At 34.4% G+C, this 19,665-nt stretch overlaps 1 protein-coding gene across 4 annotated transcripts in view; it reads left to right on the top strand.

The window, feature by feature from the left end:
* The window catches only part of pard3aa (par-3 family cell polarity regulator alpha, a), a 708,633-nt gene that overhangs the window by 680,382 nt on the left and 8,586 nt on the right, over nt 1-19,665 (top strand). For all 4 annotated transcript variants that reach the window (XM_056450319.1, XM_056450321.1, XM_056450320.1 and 1 more), the window contains one exon: nt 5,678-5,802. In XM_056450319.1, the coding sequence (XP_056306294.1) occupies nt 5,678-5,802 (125 nt within the window). The remainder of the gene's footprint in view (nt 1-5,677; nt 5,803-19,665) is intronic.

Genomic DNA, 19,665 nt, shown 5'->3' on the forward strand with positions numbered 1-19,665 from the left:
AATAATAATAATAATAGTAATAATAATAATAATAATAATAATAATAAGAAGAAGAAGAAGAAGAAGAATAGCAATAATAATAATAATAAGAATAGTAATAATAATAACAATAATAACAATAATAATAATAATAATAATAATAGTAATAATAATAATAATAATAATAATAATAATAATAGTAATAATAGTAATAATAATAATAATAATAATAATAATAATAATAATAGCAATAATAATAATAATAATAATAATAATAACAATAATAATAATAATAATAATAATAATAATAATAATAATAATAGTAATAATAATAATAATAATAATAATAGTAATAATAATAATAATAGTAATAATAATAATAATAATAATAATAATAATAATAATAATAATAATAATAGTAATAATAATAATAATAATAATAATAGTAATAATAATAGTAATAATAATAATAGTAATAATAATAATAATAATAATAATAATAATAATAATAATAATAATAAAGCTGTGTCATGACAGATCGAGTCCTCTATTGGAATCAGGTCTCTAGTAGTACCCTATTGGTTAACTAGAATTTTAATGACTAGAATATTGCTTCTTATGTTTTAAGTAGTTACTAGAGCCTTACTAGAGAGTTTAGGTTTACATCGTGTCGCTGAACCATCTCTAGTGTACAAACGCTCAAGCAGAAATGTGAATTGAGCAGAGAAATGATGTGTCTGTCTATAGCTAATGTCATTTTTGGAATGAATCTCCAACAATTCCAGCATATACTTTATGCAACGGACGCCCTTCCAGCCTCAACACAGTACTGGGCCAATTTAGTTCATCAATTCCCCTATAGCGCATGTGTTTGGACTGTGGGGGAAACCGGAGCACCCGAAGGAAACCCACGCCAACACGGGGAGAACATGCAAACTCCACACAGAAATGCCAACTGACCCAGCCAGGACTCGAACCAGCGACCTTCGTGCTGTCCCGTCCTGCCACCAAATTTGTGAGCAGGTATCTGGAAGTGTTTGAGCGTATAGCACAGTAAACATGTGTGCGCTGTGACCCGCCGCTGCTCCGTCAGTCTTTGATATTAAAGTCTACGGGTCACACTGTGCGCTAATCGTAACCATTATATGTGATTTAGAAGTCTGCGACCGGCAAACTACCTCTTCCCGCCGTCCAGCTGCTTCATGCTTTCTTACTCTCAATTGCAGTGGACAATTTCTCATAATTACGTCTGTCTCTCGATCCGAGCACTTCTTGTGTTTGTTCAGGTGGGTCTCGCATTGTTGTGTTTGCTCTGTGTCTGTGAAGACGAGAGAAAAAAAAAGATGTGATAGGCTACATTCTGCATGATTAATGGGAGAAATTGCCGAGTTCTGTCTGGAGGTCTTGTGCTTTTTATGAGCAGATGAACTTGTTGGAGTTTAGTGATGTTTTTTATGAGGCGCGATTAAATTAAATCAGCACCGTGTAGCTTTATTGTGTTTTTGCATGCTGGCGTTTTGATGATTTCATTTAATTTTAACAACCTGAGTTGTTAGGTGCGTTAGAAGTGAGATTGTGAGTTTCCATTTTGTTTTAAAATTAAAATTCAGTGAGTTAAAAGCTGTATATTATATATATTGCATATATAAATGCATTGAAAATGATGGGTGACACAGTGGCTTAGTGGTTAGCACTGTTGCCTCACATTAGGAAGGTCACTGGTGCGAGTCCCGGCTGGGTTAGTCGGCGTTTGCATGTTCCCCACAGTCCAAACACATGCACTATAGGGGAATTGATGAACTTAACTGGCCATAGTGTATGAGTGTGTGTGTGTGAATGAGTGTGCATGGGTGTTTCCCAGTACTGGGTTGCAGCTGGAAGGGCATCTGCTGCATAAAACATATACTACAAGAGTTGGGGGTTCTCTGTAGGGAGTAGAGTAGGGATTGAGATAAACCTCGGAAGATGGAAACACTCTGAAATATTGATTTATTAATTAATTAAGCATAATAATGTTCAGATAAGTCTGATAATTATTTGTTATTTAAAAGTAAGATTGATTGGAAATGTTTCTCATAAATTGGCTAAATAAATATAATAAAGTTACATGTAACATTAGGTGGTTGCTAGAGTGTTCTGAGTGGTTGCTAGGTGGTTGCTAAAGCATTGCTAGGTGGTTGTTAGGGTTTTGTGAGTGGTTGCTAAGTGGTTGGTATGTTTAGAAGTCAACATAAGTAAATAAAATGTTACATACAAAGTTGTGTGTGTATGTACATAAAACTTTGTATATAACTTATTTTATTTACTTATGTTGACTCATCAGACATACTGTGAAAATGTCCTTGCTCCGTTAAACATCATTAGGGAAATATTTAAAATATAAAAAGAATAATAATAATCAAAGTGGGGCTAATAATTCCGACTTCAACTATATATATATATATATATATATATATATATATATATATATATATATATATATATATATATATGTTTTAAGTAAAAATGGTTTCATTTAACCATGACAAAACTTTTCTTAATGGTGTGCCATATGATATAATATATGATATGATTAAAAATTAATTATTTAAAAATTATGTGTAAACGCTGTAGTTCATTCATTCATTCATTCATTCATTCATTCATTCATTTAGTTAGTTAATTTAAGTCTATAAAGTAATATTATACATTATGACTGATAACTGTGTTGCACTATAGCAAGAGTTCTCACTGTCTACATTACACAATGTCTACAACACTATTTATTTTTCTTTAAATAAAGTGGCATTTTCATTCCAAACACATCAAATACACCTTCATCCATTCAAATGATCGCTTTGCTGTGGTGCACTAAAGCAGGAGTGTGCGTGCGATCACCCACTCGATCACGGCAAGCATGGTCACTGGATGTCATGACAAGAGTCATGCAGGAAAACTGCATATTGGAAAACTGAATATTTTGCCTTTGATTTTATTTCAGTCTGTTTTCTTTTAAACAGGGTTTTTACATTTATTAATGAAGGAAATCCACAATTTGAATCCTTAGCTCATGGTCTTACAAAAAGAAATGCAGTCAGTCCGGATTGAATACCCTCACTGTCCGGATTCAGTCCGGATTTTGAGAAGCCCTGCACTATAGTGAACATGTGACCAGAGACTATAGACCATTATGAGGGATGTAAACAATAATAATGGTCCCAACGTATTTCCTGTTTTACATTTTTAATTTCTAAAGCTTCCGAGAATCCCAAAAAGAGCCACTTATTGATAAATAATGTTACGATAGCTGTTTTAACATGAAGTTATGATTGAGTTCCCTCTTGTTGCAGTTATGAAATAGTTTGATAACAAGCAGGAAATGTTTATGGGCCAATGACATGACCACATTGAGATGATCTATAACTCTATCCCTCTCAAACACACACACACACACACACACACACACACTTTTTTTCCTGGCTTGCTGGAAATCTCATTAAAGCATCTCAGTGTGAATAATTACTTCATTGTTGCTTCACCCTCGCAATAAAAGCATTTCCTTTTTTCTATTTTTGCCTTAATATGTTTCTAGTGAAGAAAGTTGCCGGGCCTTTAGCTATTAAAACGTGTCTCGGTGGAGATCTCACTCTGGCTTCATCAGACATGGAGAACATTTCTCTAGTATGCAGTTAAAGCACCGGTGTGTTGTTTAATTCTTCTGTTTTCCAATGGTTTTAATGTCCGCCTCTCTACATTAATGCTGCGCTTGTCATTTTCGGTGAAGTCAGCTGTTTGTAGTGCACTCGAGGCTAATTGTGCTCACGTTTCTCATTAGTGCACCTTCTGCTGTCGGGAGAATCACTGTAGTGGTCAAGTGCCCTTCGTCAGTTCGTCAGTAATGAGTCCTGAAATCATGCTGTGCTGATTAAGATACTGTAGCACCTTTCTATATATAGATCCGGGACATCCCATGGTGCTACTATGTAACTCATTTATATTGTATGTTGTTGTCATGTGGTTGCTAGGATCCTACAGGCAGTTTCTAAGGTGTTGCTAGGTGATTATTAGAGTTTTAGAGTTCTTAATTTTGTTGTTATGCAGTTGCTAGGCTCATACAGGGGGTTTCCAAGGTGTTGCTAGGTAATTATTAGTGTTTTCAGAGTGCAACATGTATATTTTGTTGCTATGCAGTTGGTAGGGTCTTGCGGGAAATTTCTAAGGTGTTGCTATGTGAATATTAGGGTTTTCAGAGTGTTATAGTATGTTGCTATGCAGTTGCTAAGGTCATGTAGGATGTTTCTAATGTGTTGCTAGGTGATTATTAGGGTTTTCAGAGTGCCTTTTTGTTGCTATGCAGTTGCTAAGGTGATACAGGAGGCTCCTAGTGTGTTGCTAGGTGGTTATTGGGGTTTTCTGAGTGTTTTATTTGTTGCTATGTAGTCGCTAGGGTCATACAGGTGGTTTCTAAGGTGTTGCTAGGTGATTATTAGGGTTTTCAGATTGCTATATTTTGTTGCTATGCAGTTGCTAGGGTCTTATAAGAGGTTTCTAAGGTGGTGCTAGGTGGTTATTATGATTGTCAGAGTTCTTTATTTTGTTGCTATGCAGTTGCTAGGGCCATACAGGAGGTTTCTAAGGTGTTGCTAGGTGATTATTAGGGTTTTCAGAGTGTTGCATGTTGTTGCTATGCAGTTGCTAGGGTCATATTGGAGGTTTCTAAGGTGCTGCTAGTTAGTTATTATGGTTTTCGGAGCACTGTATGTTGTTGCTATGCAGTTGCTAGGGTCATACAGGAGATTTCTTAGGTGTTACTAGGTGATTGTTAGGGTTTTCAGAGTTCTTTATTTTGTTGCTATGCAGTTGCTAGGGTCATACAGGAGTTGCTAGGGTCTTGTGATTGTTTCTAGGGTGATATGGTGTTCCGAGTGTTTTGTTTTCTAGGCAGTTATTTTGGTTTTGGGGAGGTTTTAAAGGTGTTGCTAGATAGTTGTTAGGGTGTTCAGAGTGTTTTATTTGGTTGCTATGCAGTTGCTAGGGTCTTGTGTTTGGTTTCTAAGGTGTTTCTAGGGGGATGTTATGGTGTTCTGAGTGTTTTGTTTTCTAGGCAGTTACTGGTTTTTGGGAGGTTTTTAAGATGTTGCTAGATAGTTGCTAGGGTGTTCAGAGTGTTTTATTTGGTTGCTATGCAGTTGCTAGGGTCTTGTGTTTGGTTTCTAAGGTGTTTCTAGGGGGATGTTATGGTGTTCTGAGTGTTTTGTTTTCTAGGCAGTTACTGGTTTTTGGGAGGTTTTTAAGGTGTTACGAGATAGTTGCTAGGCTGTTCCAAGTGTTTTACTTGGTTGCTAAGTAGTTGGTAGGATCTTGTGTGGAGTTTCTAAGGTGTCAGTTGGTGGTTATTATGTTGTTTTATCATTAGTTTTATGCAGTTGTTAGGGTGGTTATTATGGGAGGTCATTCGTATGGTGTGATTGTTTTAGTTTGTTGCTTTGCAGTTGCTAGGATTTCACAGGAGGTTTATGGGGTGTATATTACTCTGTCTTTGACATGTCTAGGATGTTACTAGGTGATCATTGTTTGTTGTGTTTTATTTGTTGTTATGCAGTTGATAAGAGGTTTTCTGGGAGTATTCTCTCATGCATTCTTTCATGATTTTCTCTTACTCCCACTGAAGATACTTTAAGCTGTTATCTTCCTATTTGTGTGTCTATTCACATTTCAGGCCAATGCGGGTTCTTACACCCCGACAGGACGGCACTCGGTTTCTTTAGAAGTGCAAGTGCAAAAACAGAGGGAGGACAGAGACTCCTTCACACAAGCCCAGAGGCAGTACAACTCCTTACCACGGTAAGAGAAACCACAGCACACAACATCTCAGACTACTGCTGTTCACCGCACATTCTCTCTCACAATAACACCAAATTAATAATAATATCTGCCGAAAGCAATGAAGCCCTTAACATATTTATTAGAGCACAGTGTTCATGCATTTTTATTTGTTTGGAGTCCAGTTATGCTGCTCACTTTTTTTACATTTATATATAACCTCCGAAAGGAAACCGTAGTATTGTTGTTGATGTTAATATATATTGAAATTCATGCCAATAAATCACTGATGACCTTAATATATTCATTGCAGTGCAGGTTTTTATGTAAACATGGAGGTTTTGTTTTGAAAAGCAGTAGTCAAGCCTTTTGCACATTTTATTTCCTATTTATTCATAACCTCCGAAATTATACAGCATCATCATCAACAAATTTTATTAATTTATTTATTTATTTATTTTTATTTTTTTTTTTTTTAAATTTATCTTCATTATTATTATTAATATTATTATTGTTTTGATTGTTTATCATTGTCTGTCATTGTTTATATTATTATTATTATTGTTGTTGTTGTTGTTGTTGTTGTTGTTGTTGTTGTTGTTGTTGTTATTATTATTATTATTATTATTATTATTATTATTGCTACTATTATTTATTTATTTATTTGTTATTGTTTAATTAATGTTTATCATTGTTTATTATTATTATTATTATTATCATCATTATTGTTATTAATTATGTAATAACATAGTGAAATTGCAAAGTGAAAGTGAGGGGGGTAGTGTGTATTTATTTATTTATTTATTTATTTATTTATTTAAATGTATTGTTTGTATTATTATTATTTTTATTATTAAATTATTAATTAATTTAGTTTTAGTTATTGTTTATCATTATTTATATTATTATTATATTTATTATTATTGTTATTATTATTATTTAATTATTTGTCATTTTTTAATTGTTTATCATTGTTTAATAATAATAATAATAATAATAATAATAATAATAATAACCAATGATAGACAATAAATAATAATAATCATAATAATCATACTACTATTTTCTTGCTTAGGTGCAAGCAATAGATCTAAAATAGATGTATTTCCTGAAAGCCTGCTGCAAAGCAGTGAGAAAGTAATATTTTAATAAATGCATGCCAATAAATCATCCATTTTTCAGCTGTGCATGCAGTGTGATGTTGACGTCTCCCGCCCCCTGTGTGACCTCAGTGGTGTTTCTGAGCTCTAGTCATCCCATTGTCATGTGCTCGGCTCCGTCTGCGCTCTCAGGCCTCAGAAACAGCCACAAATGCTCACATGTGTCTCCAAAACCTAATAAAGATCCTACCCAGAACCTGTTTGTTGAGGGAGGTTTATCTTGGCAACAGCAGTCTATAGGGCCCCCTTTCTGGATGGATATCGGCCCCATCCCTCATCTGTTTTATCTTTTCTCTTCACTTTCCCTCATTTTTTTCTTTGGCATATTTGTCATAAATGTCAATAAGGCTTAGAATGTTGCCTGCGGGCTGAGTTTGATATCAGCGTTTCTACTTGCAGGCATCGGTATCTTCTTAATCTGCTTCGGTTCATGCAAAGCATCCAGCCAACAGACACCAGAAGAGGGAAAAATCCCGCATTAGAGCTTTACATACTTTAACTGAAAGGGTGGGAGACTGCAGGCGCTGCTGATAAACTTCAATATTTCAGTGCATTTATTTACAGCACAACTGGGAGAATTATGTTAGGATGTTTTCTGATGAAAATGTCGCAGCTCAAATATCGACTTCACAATCAACAGTGCTGCTGAAGTGGTCCAAAACTCCCAGAACACCCTTTAATGGTCCGTTTCCACTGAGTGGTACAGTACGGTACGGTACGAAAGTTTCAGTCGACGTCATTCTCGCTCAAGGAAATGTCAAAGTAAAGCTGTACGGGTCGCTGACATATCATGAGAAGCACTTCTCACAAAACAGATGCTTTATACACATAAATACTAATGTATAAATGTTCATTACTAACCTTTCTATGAACAGGATTTGATTATAACTGCAGATTAATAATAGTGTGAAATAGCCTACTGCAACGTCAGCGATTATATAAAATAAATAAACAAATGAACATATATGAACACATACATACCCTTACAGTCCCTTTTATATTACCAATTACAGATAAACTACACACAGCAGACATTTTGGCCCAATTTGGGTTCAAAAACAGCATGCAACATAGTCCACAGTCAGTGCAGACCTCTCATCTGTATGTTTAATCTTCAGCAGCACATGTGACCTCTGTTAGAGAGTAATTCTGTCATTCAGAGTTCATAATAGTCCAAAAGCTGATGATAATAGTTAAACATGGCGGTTGTTCTTGTTTTAGGTTGCTGAAAGAATCATTTCCTCCTTTGTTTTTTTAGAGCTTCACTCTCACGTTTGTCCGTTTCTGAAAGGATCGGATGTCAAAAGCACTTCAATAATCACGCACATGTTATTATCATCAGCTCAAGAGGTTCCTCATTTCAAATTAAGACGAGCACACGAGCGATCCCGACCTCCTAAAACAACAACAGGACATAGCAGATTTTGTTCTTCATGGCTTTGTGGCTGTTCATCAAGACGACAACATGGTTTGCTTGAGCTCTGGTTGACCATGGCTCATTATTAAATGTATATAGTATTACGATGTCTCGGCTGTGCATTTAAAAGTGACACTTTCTTTGTTTCCATTCTTCGCTTGTGTATGCACTAGTGACATTTGTCTGTAAACCAATAGCGTTTAGCTGTGCGTCTTGCTCTGCCTTTTGGTACCCTTTTGTTGTGCTAGGTACCCTGAAAAGGTACCCAAAAAGTGATACGGTACGATTTGATTGTTGGTACCATTTGACAGTGGAAACAGCCATTGAAGCACACCGAACCGTACTGTACTGTACCACTCAGTGGAAACAGGCCATAAGTCACCTAGCAACATCTTATAAACCAACCATAATTGCTTAGCAATATAATAAAACACTCGGAACACAACAATTACCTCCTAGCAACGCATTTCAATCCTTCTATAGAACTGTAGGAACTGCATAGCAACAATATACGAATAACCAACTAGCAGCAACTTAGAATCAACCCACAAGAACCTACCAACTGCATAGTAACAATGTTAAACACTCTTAAAATCCTTTTAACCACCTAGCAACACCTTAGAAACCACATGTAGTACTTAAACAACTGCATAGCAACCAACACAACACCATAAAACACCCAAAACAGCTACACCCCCCAAAATACCCTAGCAACTACATATCAACAAAGTAAAACACAGAATACCCTATTAAACACTTAGCAACCCCTTAGAAACCACTAATGAGACCCTAGCAACTGCTTAGCAACATTAATAAAACTTTCAAAAACTCTTGATGACCATCCTAAAATCATCCCATAAGACCATAACAACTTCATAGCAACAAAGTAAAACATTGAAGACCCTTTTAACCACCTAGCAACACCTTAGAAACCGCCCACAAGACCCTAGCTACTGCTTAGCAACATAATAATACACTCAGAAATCCCCTAATGAACACCCTATAACCATTTCATAAGACCTTAGCAACTTTATAGCAACTATGTAATACACTGAAGACCATTTTAACCACCTAGCAACACCGTAGAAACCACCCATAAGACCCTAGCAACTGCTTAGCAACATAATAACACACTTAGAAATCCCTAATGACCACCCTATAATCATACTGTAAGATCATAGCAACTTTATAGCAACAAAGTAAAACATTAAAGACCCTTTTGACCACCTAGCAACACTATAGAAACCACCCATAAGACCCTAGCAACTGCTTAGCAACATAACAAAACACGCAGAACACTCTAATGGTGACACTAGAATCATCCCTTAAGACGCTAGCAACTTCATAGCAACACCATTAAACACTCAGAACAGCTACACCTCCTAAAAGACCCTAGCAACTGCATAGCAACAAAGTAAAACATTGAAGACCGTTTTAAGCACCTAGCAACACCTTTGAAACCACCCATAAGACCCAAGCAACTGCTTAGCAACATAATAAAACACTAAAAACCCACTAATGACCACCCTGTAATCATCCTATAAGACCATAGCAACTTTATAGCAACAAAGTAAAACATTGAAGACCCTTTTAACCACCTAGCAACACCTTAGAGACCACTCATGAGACCCTAGCAACTGTAATCATCCCATAAGACCATAGAAACTTCATCGCAGCACCATAAAACACCCAACACAGCTACACCTCCCTAAAAGACCCTAGCAACTGCATAGCAACAAAGTTTGAGACTATTTTAACCACCTAGCAACACCTTAAAAGCTACTTATAAGACCCTAGCAACTGCTTAGCAACATAAAACAACACACAGAACACCCTAGAAGACCCTAGAAACTGCATAGCAATGATATAAAGCACAACTACATACCAACAAAAGTAAAACACACCTTAAATTTGAAAGTAATCTCATCTCTGAAGTACATGATTGTGCTCCGCAGGCCGTTTGAGAAGGAATTGTTGGCAATCATCAGCAGCATGTGTGTTTGTGTGTGGTCTAACCTACATGCACAGCACTTGTTTTCATTGGCTTTGTGAACGGTGTAACCAGGATATGTACAATTACAGAATTAGTCCCCCCTCAAGCAATGACAAAGCCCAGCGTGCACCACAGAAAGGAGGGTGGGGGGGCTGCTTCCAAAATCCCATAGTTTCATCCAATACTCTTTTCTTCGCCGCTTCCCAAGAGAAAGGCAGTCCTAGGGTCGATTGAGAGCCTGACATTCACTAGTTCACACTATGCGGACATAATGACAGTTAATCAATTCAGGCAGTCAGCTTCCACTATTTCTCTGTGCCTTAAGCATCTTCAGTGTCGCTGTCTATATCGAGCCAACTTCAGACGAAGGCGCCGGCTTTACGAGGAATCCTCCGGCAAGCTTTGACACTTTCCCTTGGGAAACGGAGCACGGACGGCGGCCCTTTGATATGCATTCCAGCCATAATCTCATAGCGTGGTCAAGCTGGGTCAAGCTGGTGTGAAATGACCCCTGTCCTCTGAAGGACCCTGCTGAGATGCACACTTATTAGTAGGCCCAAACTGGGATTTCTGCACGTGTTTTAGCCCAGCATTGAGTCTATTTATTTACTTATGTAAATTTGTGTACATATATACAGTTGAAAAGTCAAGATTATTTGCCCTCCTGTGATTTGGGGATATTTCCTAAATGGTGTTGAACAGATTCAGGAATTTTTTACAGCATTTCTTATAATATTTTTTCTTCTGGAGAAAGTCTTATATGTTTTATTTTGCATAGAAGTTTATTTTTTTAACCCATTTTAAGGTCAATATTATTAGCCCCCTTTAAGCAATATTAGTTTTGGATTGTCTCCAGAACAAACCACTGTTATACAATGACTTGCCTAATTACCCTAACTTTACACTAATTACCCTAGTTAAGCCTTTAAATGTCACTTTAAGCTGAATACTAGTGTCTTGAACAATATTTAGTCAAATATCATGTGCTGTCATAGAAATTAGTAATTAAATGTAAACATTTATTCAGTTTTGATGTAATAATTTTATTAATATTATTGAATTATATACAAATGTTTATATGATTTATGTACATATTTTCTGTCTTTTAGTAGATATTATATGATATTATGTGATCCATACAAATTATATAAGAGACTTCCTTTGTTTTCCCAAACAAGTGGTTGTAATTGAACATTTTAAACCTTAAATTATTTTATTATTAGAGAGACGAATGAGATGAACAGGATGAGTGAGACCAACGAAATGAGTGAGACGAGCAAAACAATCAAAATGAGATGAACAAAACGAACAAAATGATAAACAAAATTTTTTATTATTATTATTATTATTATTATCATTATTATTATTATTATTATTATTAGCATTATTATTATTATTATTATTGTTATTATTATTATTATTGTTATTATCATTAATATTATTATTATTATTATTATTTATTATTATTGTTATCATTATTATTATTATCATTATTATTATTGTTATTGTTATTATTATTATTATCATTAATGTTAATATTATTATTATTATTATTATTATTATTATTAATATTATTATTATTATTATTATTATTATTATTATTATTATTATTATTATTATTATTATTATTAATATTATTATCATTAATATTATTATTATTATTATTATTATTATTATCATTATTATTATTATTATTATTGTTATTATTATTATCATTATTATTTTGTTTAAAAATTCTGCACAGAAACCCCTTAATCCACCTGCAGACTCTGTCTAGCGCTATTTATTAGTGATGTAAAATGTATGAAAAGCTGTTGTTTTTTTTTCACCAATCATATCACATCTATGGATTATAAGCAAGCTTTAACGGTGCTCTGACCGTGTGTTTACCCTGTGGGTTTAGATTTAGCACTTGGCTAATGAAGGGATTCTTTTTTTGGAGGTGGATTAGAGAGAAAGAAAAGGGAGGAAGAGAAAAGGAGACAGATAAGCCAAGTGTGCGCTGATTAGCAGTAATGGAAGTCATGTGAAACAGAGCGCAACTTCATGCAACAGCTGCACGTTATAATAATACGGCAACACTCCGCCAGATAAGATGCGAGTCCCACGTTCCAGACTCTCGTTCTGCTTCCTGTTAACAAATAGAAAACATTACTCAAGGTGTTGAGATAATATTGTTCTCCGTGTGTTTATCTGTTGTCCTTTTGATAAACTGTGATGCACACCAGCTGTGTTCCTGATACTCATAAATACTGTATCTGTTGCAGGAGAGACTAAAAATATTTGCTCTTTTTCTGGCATTAACCTTAAGGGCTTTCTTATTTTATGGAATATTGATAAAGTTATTTTTCATTTAATTTAAATGCGCATATTGGTTAAACTAATAATAATGTACCCTTATGATCTTGAATCAAAATAACACTGGAAAAAATGTTAGGTTCTACAAAATACATTTGTGTTGAGACAACTTGAAGAAATTAAGTTAGGCTATTATTATTATTAATTTTACAAGTTTAAGTGGATTGAACATGAAACGATTAAGTTGTCCCCCAAAAAACTCAAGAATTGTGTTGTTTCAGCTATTCATTGGGAAAAAGTCAAGACAACAAACATTTTTATGCTGCTATCTTATTTCAATCATTTAACCAGGTTTCAATACATTTTTTTAAGTTGTACAAACTTTAATATTTTTAGTCAGTTTGATTGATGTAAGTTGAGATGACTAGAAAAGTTTATTTGATTCATCTAAAAATATCAAGGCAGCAATAATTTAAGGTACGTGAGGGTGGGATCAACCTGTCAATCACAGGAGGTCCACCAATTACAAACCACAACCATCCAATCAATTCCCCATACAAAATCAAGCCCCGCCCTACATTTTGCTCTTGCTCATAGTGCAGTTTTGATTGGTTATATTTAGGCCCACACAAATCTGTGCACGTAGAAATCTGCAGATTTTTAGCCCCTCATTGAGTCTATTTATTTACTTGTGTAAATGTGTGTAAATCTATATTTAATCAGTTATTAAATGTCAGTTATTATTATATGAGAGACTTGCTTTGTTTACCAGTTAAGTGGATCTAATTGGATTTGCATTGTAAATATTAAAAGTTCTTATTATTTTTTTCATATATTACGTTTTTAGTTATGAGACTCCTAAAATTATTCTGCATAAATCTGCAGATTTTGAGCAGAAATATCAAAATGTCTGCAGATTCTGTCTGGCCTTGGTTATATGTCACAGCAGGTAATGAATGTCTATATACCACAACCTTTCATTTATGTCATGTTACATTGACATTTACGTTTATACACATTTACCGTCACATTACATTCATCATGCTGCAATATTAAACCTAACAGGCAGATTTGACAAATGAAATAAGTTTATTCTCTCCAGAAGTATATTTACTTAAATATTACTGAAAGTTTATTTAATTAAACTTGCATTTATTCACTGCTTATTTAAAATCAGCCAAATCAACACAATTTTTTTATTTTTGGTGGGGAAACTTAATTGTTTTATGTACAATCCACTTAAATGTGTAAAAAACAATTAAGTTCATTTATTTTAATTTATTTATTTTTTATTCATGAAGGAATTGTGTGGAACCCAGTATTTAAAACACAAGTAGTAAGACTTTATATTGATGGTCTCTATTGCACATTTTGTTGACTAAAAGTTTCATTGCAACTACATGCCAATTACTTCTCATTTGAGTATTAGCAGACTGTCTGCTTAATATCTGCTGAAACAACGGACATTTAACTGACTACAAGAAACTTTGAAAGTGCATGTCAACTTACACTAACCCTAACCTAACAGTCTACTGATAATGTAATGAGAATAATTGGCATGTGCAGTTGAAGTCAGAATTATTCGCCCCCTTTGATTTGTTTGTCTTTTTAAAATATTTCCCAAATGATGTTTAACAGACCAAGGAAATTTTCACAGTATGTCTGATAATATTTTTTCTTCTGGAGAAAGTCTTATTTGTTTTATTTCGGCTAGAATAAAAGCAGTTTTTAATTTTTTAAACACCATTTTAAGGTCAATATTATTAGCCCCTTTAAGCTACTTTTTTTCAATAGTTTACAGAACAAACCATCGTTATATAATAACTTGCCTAATTACCCTAACCTGCCTAGTTAACCTAATTAACCTAGTTCAGCCTTTAAATGTCACTTTAAGCTGTATAGAAGTGTCTTGAAAAATATCTAGTCTAATATTATTTACTGTCATCATGGCAAAGAGAAAAGAAATCAGTTATTAGAGATGAGTTATTAAAACTATTATGATTAGAAATGTGTTGAAAAAAATCTTCTCTCCAATAAACAGAAATTGGGGAAAAAATAAACAGGGGGCTAATAATTTAGGGGGGCTAATAATTCTGACTTCAACTGTAGATGCAGTGTAACCTAAGTTCAATAAAAATGCATTAAAGAGACCACCAGAGTGAAGTGATACCAAAAAGTGACTCGAACTCATTAATGCGTTAAGCATAACTCAGATGAAATGACTTGTAGCAAATTGAGATTACCTTCATGCTTTGCTGTTTGTCTACTAAAGGAGGGTAACTGTTATTTGATGTGTTTTTACATACAGAAATACAGCTTTTTAGCTATAACTGTGTTTTTTTGTGATTAACAAAACCATAGTCAATGGCTGCCAGCACTTTGAAAGTAAAAACAAATTGATAATGACAATAATACCTGTGGCTCCTGATAATGCATTCATGTCCATTGAAGTGAACTAATTGGTCTTTGCAAGAAACACAACATTATTTACAACATATAGCCTCCTTTTTCTTCTAGATGTCACTGTTTTTACATAGAAGATGGGTTTATTTCTGTCAGAGTGATAATAAATTAGCATTTTGCTCATTTTCGCTGTCGTTTCAATAACAGGTGTGCATGTGTGACTGTAAGAGTATGAAGATTGATCTTTTTTTTCTTTCTAACACCATTGTCTCTTGTGAAATGTGCCGTGTGCTTTCTCAGTATTTCAGTGTTTTTCTGGGATCTGCTTTTAGTATGAGGCTGAACGGCTCGCATTCATTTTATATGGAAAAAAAAGCAATTTACTGATAAATGAAATGCAGCAATGTACTGTAATCAGCACAGTATTATTGGCGTCCAGTCAATTTCGCTGAAAACACTTGATTCACGCCATTTGACTTGAAATAATATGCTTTACACAATCAGTCTTGAATGTAATGTGTAGTCATTTTCAAAGCCATTGATTTTTATTTATCATCCAAACAATGTGAGCCGTAGTGCATGAAACTACAAGATTCAGCGGTGCTTGATAGAGCTAGAATTACTATTATATTTGCTTGCATTTACTGTCAGGTGTTTGTTTTAAACCTTGAACTATAAACTATACCAAATTCATTACACACCGTTTGCCTGAAAAAGGGTGGCACGGTGGCTCAGTGGTTAGCACTCTGTCCTCACAGCAAGAAGGTCACTGGTTCGAGTCCCGGCTGGAACAGTTGGCATTTGTTTGTGAAGTTTGCATGTTCTCCCCGTATTGGAGTGAGTTTCCCCGGGGTGCTCCGGTTACCCCCACAGTCCAAACACATGCGCTTTAGGGGAATTGAATAAACTAAATTGGCCGTAGTGCGTGAATGAGAGTGTATGGGTGTTTCCTAATTCTGGGTTGCAGCTGGAAGTGTCAAGGTGCTTACTAAGATCATGTGCACATTTTGTCAGCCCAAACACACACTACATGTTATTTTTTCATTTGTATGGGGACTTCCCGTAGAGGTAGACATAGGGCGAAATTCAATAATGCAATATGTTGTGATAATCAATACGCACAATATTGATAACAATTAGTTTACTTTAAGAGCTCTTCTAAAATATAAATGCAGATTGTAAGATCGTCTAAAGGGCGAGTGGTTTCGCTTTCTCTCTTGCACTCACCGTGCGTCAATATCTGAAATAACGAACTTCTTGAGCTGATGATAATACCGTGGCATGTTTATTGAAGTGCTTCTGACATCCGATCCCTTACGAAACTGGCGAACACGATAGTGAAACGCAAAAAAACAAATGAGAAGCCGGAAAAAACAAAGGAGCAAATGATTCGTTCAGCAACCTAAAAGATGAGCACACTGCCGTGTTTAACTATTATCATCACCTTTTGGACTATTATGAACTCTGAATGACAGAATTACTCTCTAACAGAGGTCACATGTGCTGCTGAAGATTAAACATACAGATAAGAGGTCTGCTCTGACTGTGGGCTATATGTTGTGTGTTGTTTTTGAACCCAAATAAGGACTAAATATCTGCTGTGTGTAGTTTATCTGTAATTGGTAACATAACAGAGACTGTGAGGGTCTGTATGTGTTCATATATGTTCATTTGTTTATTTATTTTATATAATCGCTGACATTGCAGTAGGCTATTTCACACTATTATTGATCTGCAGTTATAATCAAATCCTGTTCATAGAAAGGTTAGTAATGAACATTTAAACACAAGTATTTATGTGTATAAAGCATCTGTTTTGTGAGAAGTGCAGCCTTTTCATTCTGGAGTGAGAATGACGTCGACTGAAGCTTTCTGTTGTACACCATGCCCACCAAAAGAGTACTATTGATAACCTTTTAGCAGTGGAAAAGCAAGCCTGATAAAGGTGACCCGTACCGACTCGTACTGTACCATACTGTACCATTCAGTGGGAACGAGCCATTTGAGGCTCCATGGGATTCGAATTACTGGCCATGATTATTTAAAATTACACTAAATAAATATATATATATATATATATATATATATATATATATATATATATATATATATATATATATATATATATAGAATCATATAAAATAATTAAAAGGACAAATTCTGGACCTTTTGGCCATGAGGGGTGGGTTGTTCTAATCACCCGAACCCCCACCGGCTACAGGCATGGACTATGCCGAATTAAAATGAATGAATGAACTTGAGTGATTTACCTAAATGCATTACTTATACATTTTAAAGCATGCATTTAGTAATCTGTAATGAAATACATTTTAAAAGTAACCTTCCCCAATAGTATAGAGTCTATGGCCAGTAAACAACCACTTAGCACTAGCACTCCCCCTAGCATCATGCTTGTGATAACAAACACCCCATATTTCAGCATCATCCCCTGAATTCTTGTCTATACTACAACATGTGTGCATCTCCTTTTGAAAGCAGTGCTCTCTTGTGTGAGCTGATGTGTGAAATCTCCACAGAAGTGCACGCACACACACGTACACACATGCTTTTAAGATTGCAAAGCCGCTGAGGTGTGAATGTGGCTTCATTTATCCGTGAAGCGCAGGGATGTGGCATGCTAGCTCCTTCACATTCCCACTTAATGGTTCCTAATAATGGAGCGGTGTGAAGATGGACACGGTCTGAGTGGACACCCTTCACAATGGCTGCCATGCTGACAAAGAAATTTGTAGGTTTGATATTTCTGTTCTTCTGGTCGAGAAGGGGATCTAACCCCGGCCATCTGTCAGATGTTTAGTGGTTGATAGGCTGGTATGGATGAACACTGAGGGAACCTGTTATTTCTTCTCTTGATGTTAAGTATGCTAGAAGGCCACAAAGTGAGTGTTTAACTGTTTGTATACAACACAGAACTGGGTTTTTATGTGTACATTTTTTTAAGGCACTGCTAGATTGTTGTTAGACATTGCTGTGTATCACTGTAAAAAGCGATTAATTGACTTGATAAAAGTGAGTAAACCCAGTTGCCTTCAAAGCAATTAGTTGACTTTACTTTAAAAAGGGAGAAAATTTATTGCTTCAAAAGCTGGTAGGTAACTTTACTGTTAAAAACGTCAGTAAATCCACTGCTTTTAAAGTGATTAGTTGACTTTACTTTTAAAACGTGAGTAAATGCATTGATTTTAAAGCGATTAGTTGACTTTACTTTTAAAACGTGAGTAAATGCATTGATTTTAAAGTGATTAGTTGACTTTACTTTTAAAATGTGAGTAAATGCATTGATTTTAAAGCGATTAGTTGACTACTTTTAAAATGTGAGTAAATGCATTGCTTTTAAAGCGATTAGTTGACTACTTTTAAAATGTGAGTAAATCAACTGCTTTTAAAGCGATTAGTTGACTTTTAAAATGTGAGTAAATGCATTGCTTATAAAGCGATTAGTTGACTTTTAAAATGTGAGTAAATGCATTGCTTTTAAAGCGATTAGTTGACTTTGCTTTTAAAACGTGAGTAAATGCATTGCTTTTAAAGCGATTAGTTGACTTTACTTTTAAAATGTGAGTAAATGCATTGATTTTAAAGCGATTAGTTGACTTTACTTTTAAAATGTGAGTAAATGCATTGCTTTTAAAGCGATTAGTTGACTTTGCTTTTAAAATGTGAGTAAATGCATTGCTTTTAAAGCGATTAGTTGACTTTTAAAATGTGAGTAAATGCATTGCTTATAAAGCGATTAGTTGACTTTTAAAATGTGAGTAAATGCATTGCTTTTAAAGCGATTAGTTGACTTTGCTTTTAAAATGTGAGTAAATGCATTGCTTTTAAAGCGATTAGTTGACTTTACTTTTAAAATGTGAGTAAATGCATTGCTTTTAAAGCGATTAGTTGACTTTACTTTTAAAATGTGAGTAAATGCATTGCTTTTAAAGCGATTAGTTGACTTTTAAAATGTGAGTAAATCCACTGCTTTTAAAGTGATTAGTTGACTTTAAAAATGTGAGTAAATGCATTGCTTTTAAAGCGATTAGTTGACTTTACTTTTAAAATGTGAGTAAATGCATTGCTTTTAAAGCGATTAGTTGACTTTTAAAATGTGAGTAAATGCATTGCTTATAAAGCGATTAGTTGACTTTTAAAATGTGAGTAAATGCATTGCTTTTAAAGCGATTAGTTGACTTTACTTTTAAAATGTGAGTAAATGCATTGCTTTTAAAGCGATTAGTTGACTTTTTTAAAATGTGAGTAAATGCATGGCTTTGAAAGCAATTATTTGACTTTTAAAATGTGAGTAAATGCATTGATTTTAAAGCGATTAGTTGACTTTTTAAAATGTGAGTAAATGCATTGCTTTTAAAGCGATTAGTTGACTTTTAAAATGTGAGTAAATGCATTGCTTTTAAAGCAATTAGTTGACTTTACTTTTAAAATGTGAGTAAATGCATTGCTTTTAAAGCGATTAGTTGACTTTAAAAATGTGAGTAAATGCATTGCTTTTAAAGCGATTAGTTGACTTTACTTTTAAAATGTGAGTAAATGCATTGCTTTTAAAGCGATTAGTTGACTTTACTTTTAAAATGTGAATAAATGCATTG

This window comes from Danio aesculapii, chromosome 24 (assembly GCF_903798145.1).
Source record: "Danio aesculapii chromosome 24, fDanAes4.1, whole genome shotgun sequence".
Classification (NCBI taxonomy): Eukaryota; Metazoa; Chordata; class Actinopteri; order Cypriniformes; family Danionidae; genus Danio; species Danio aesculapii.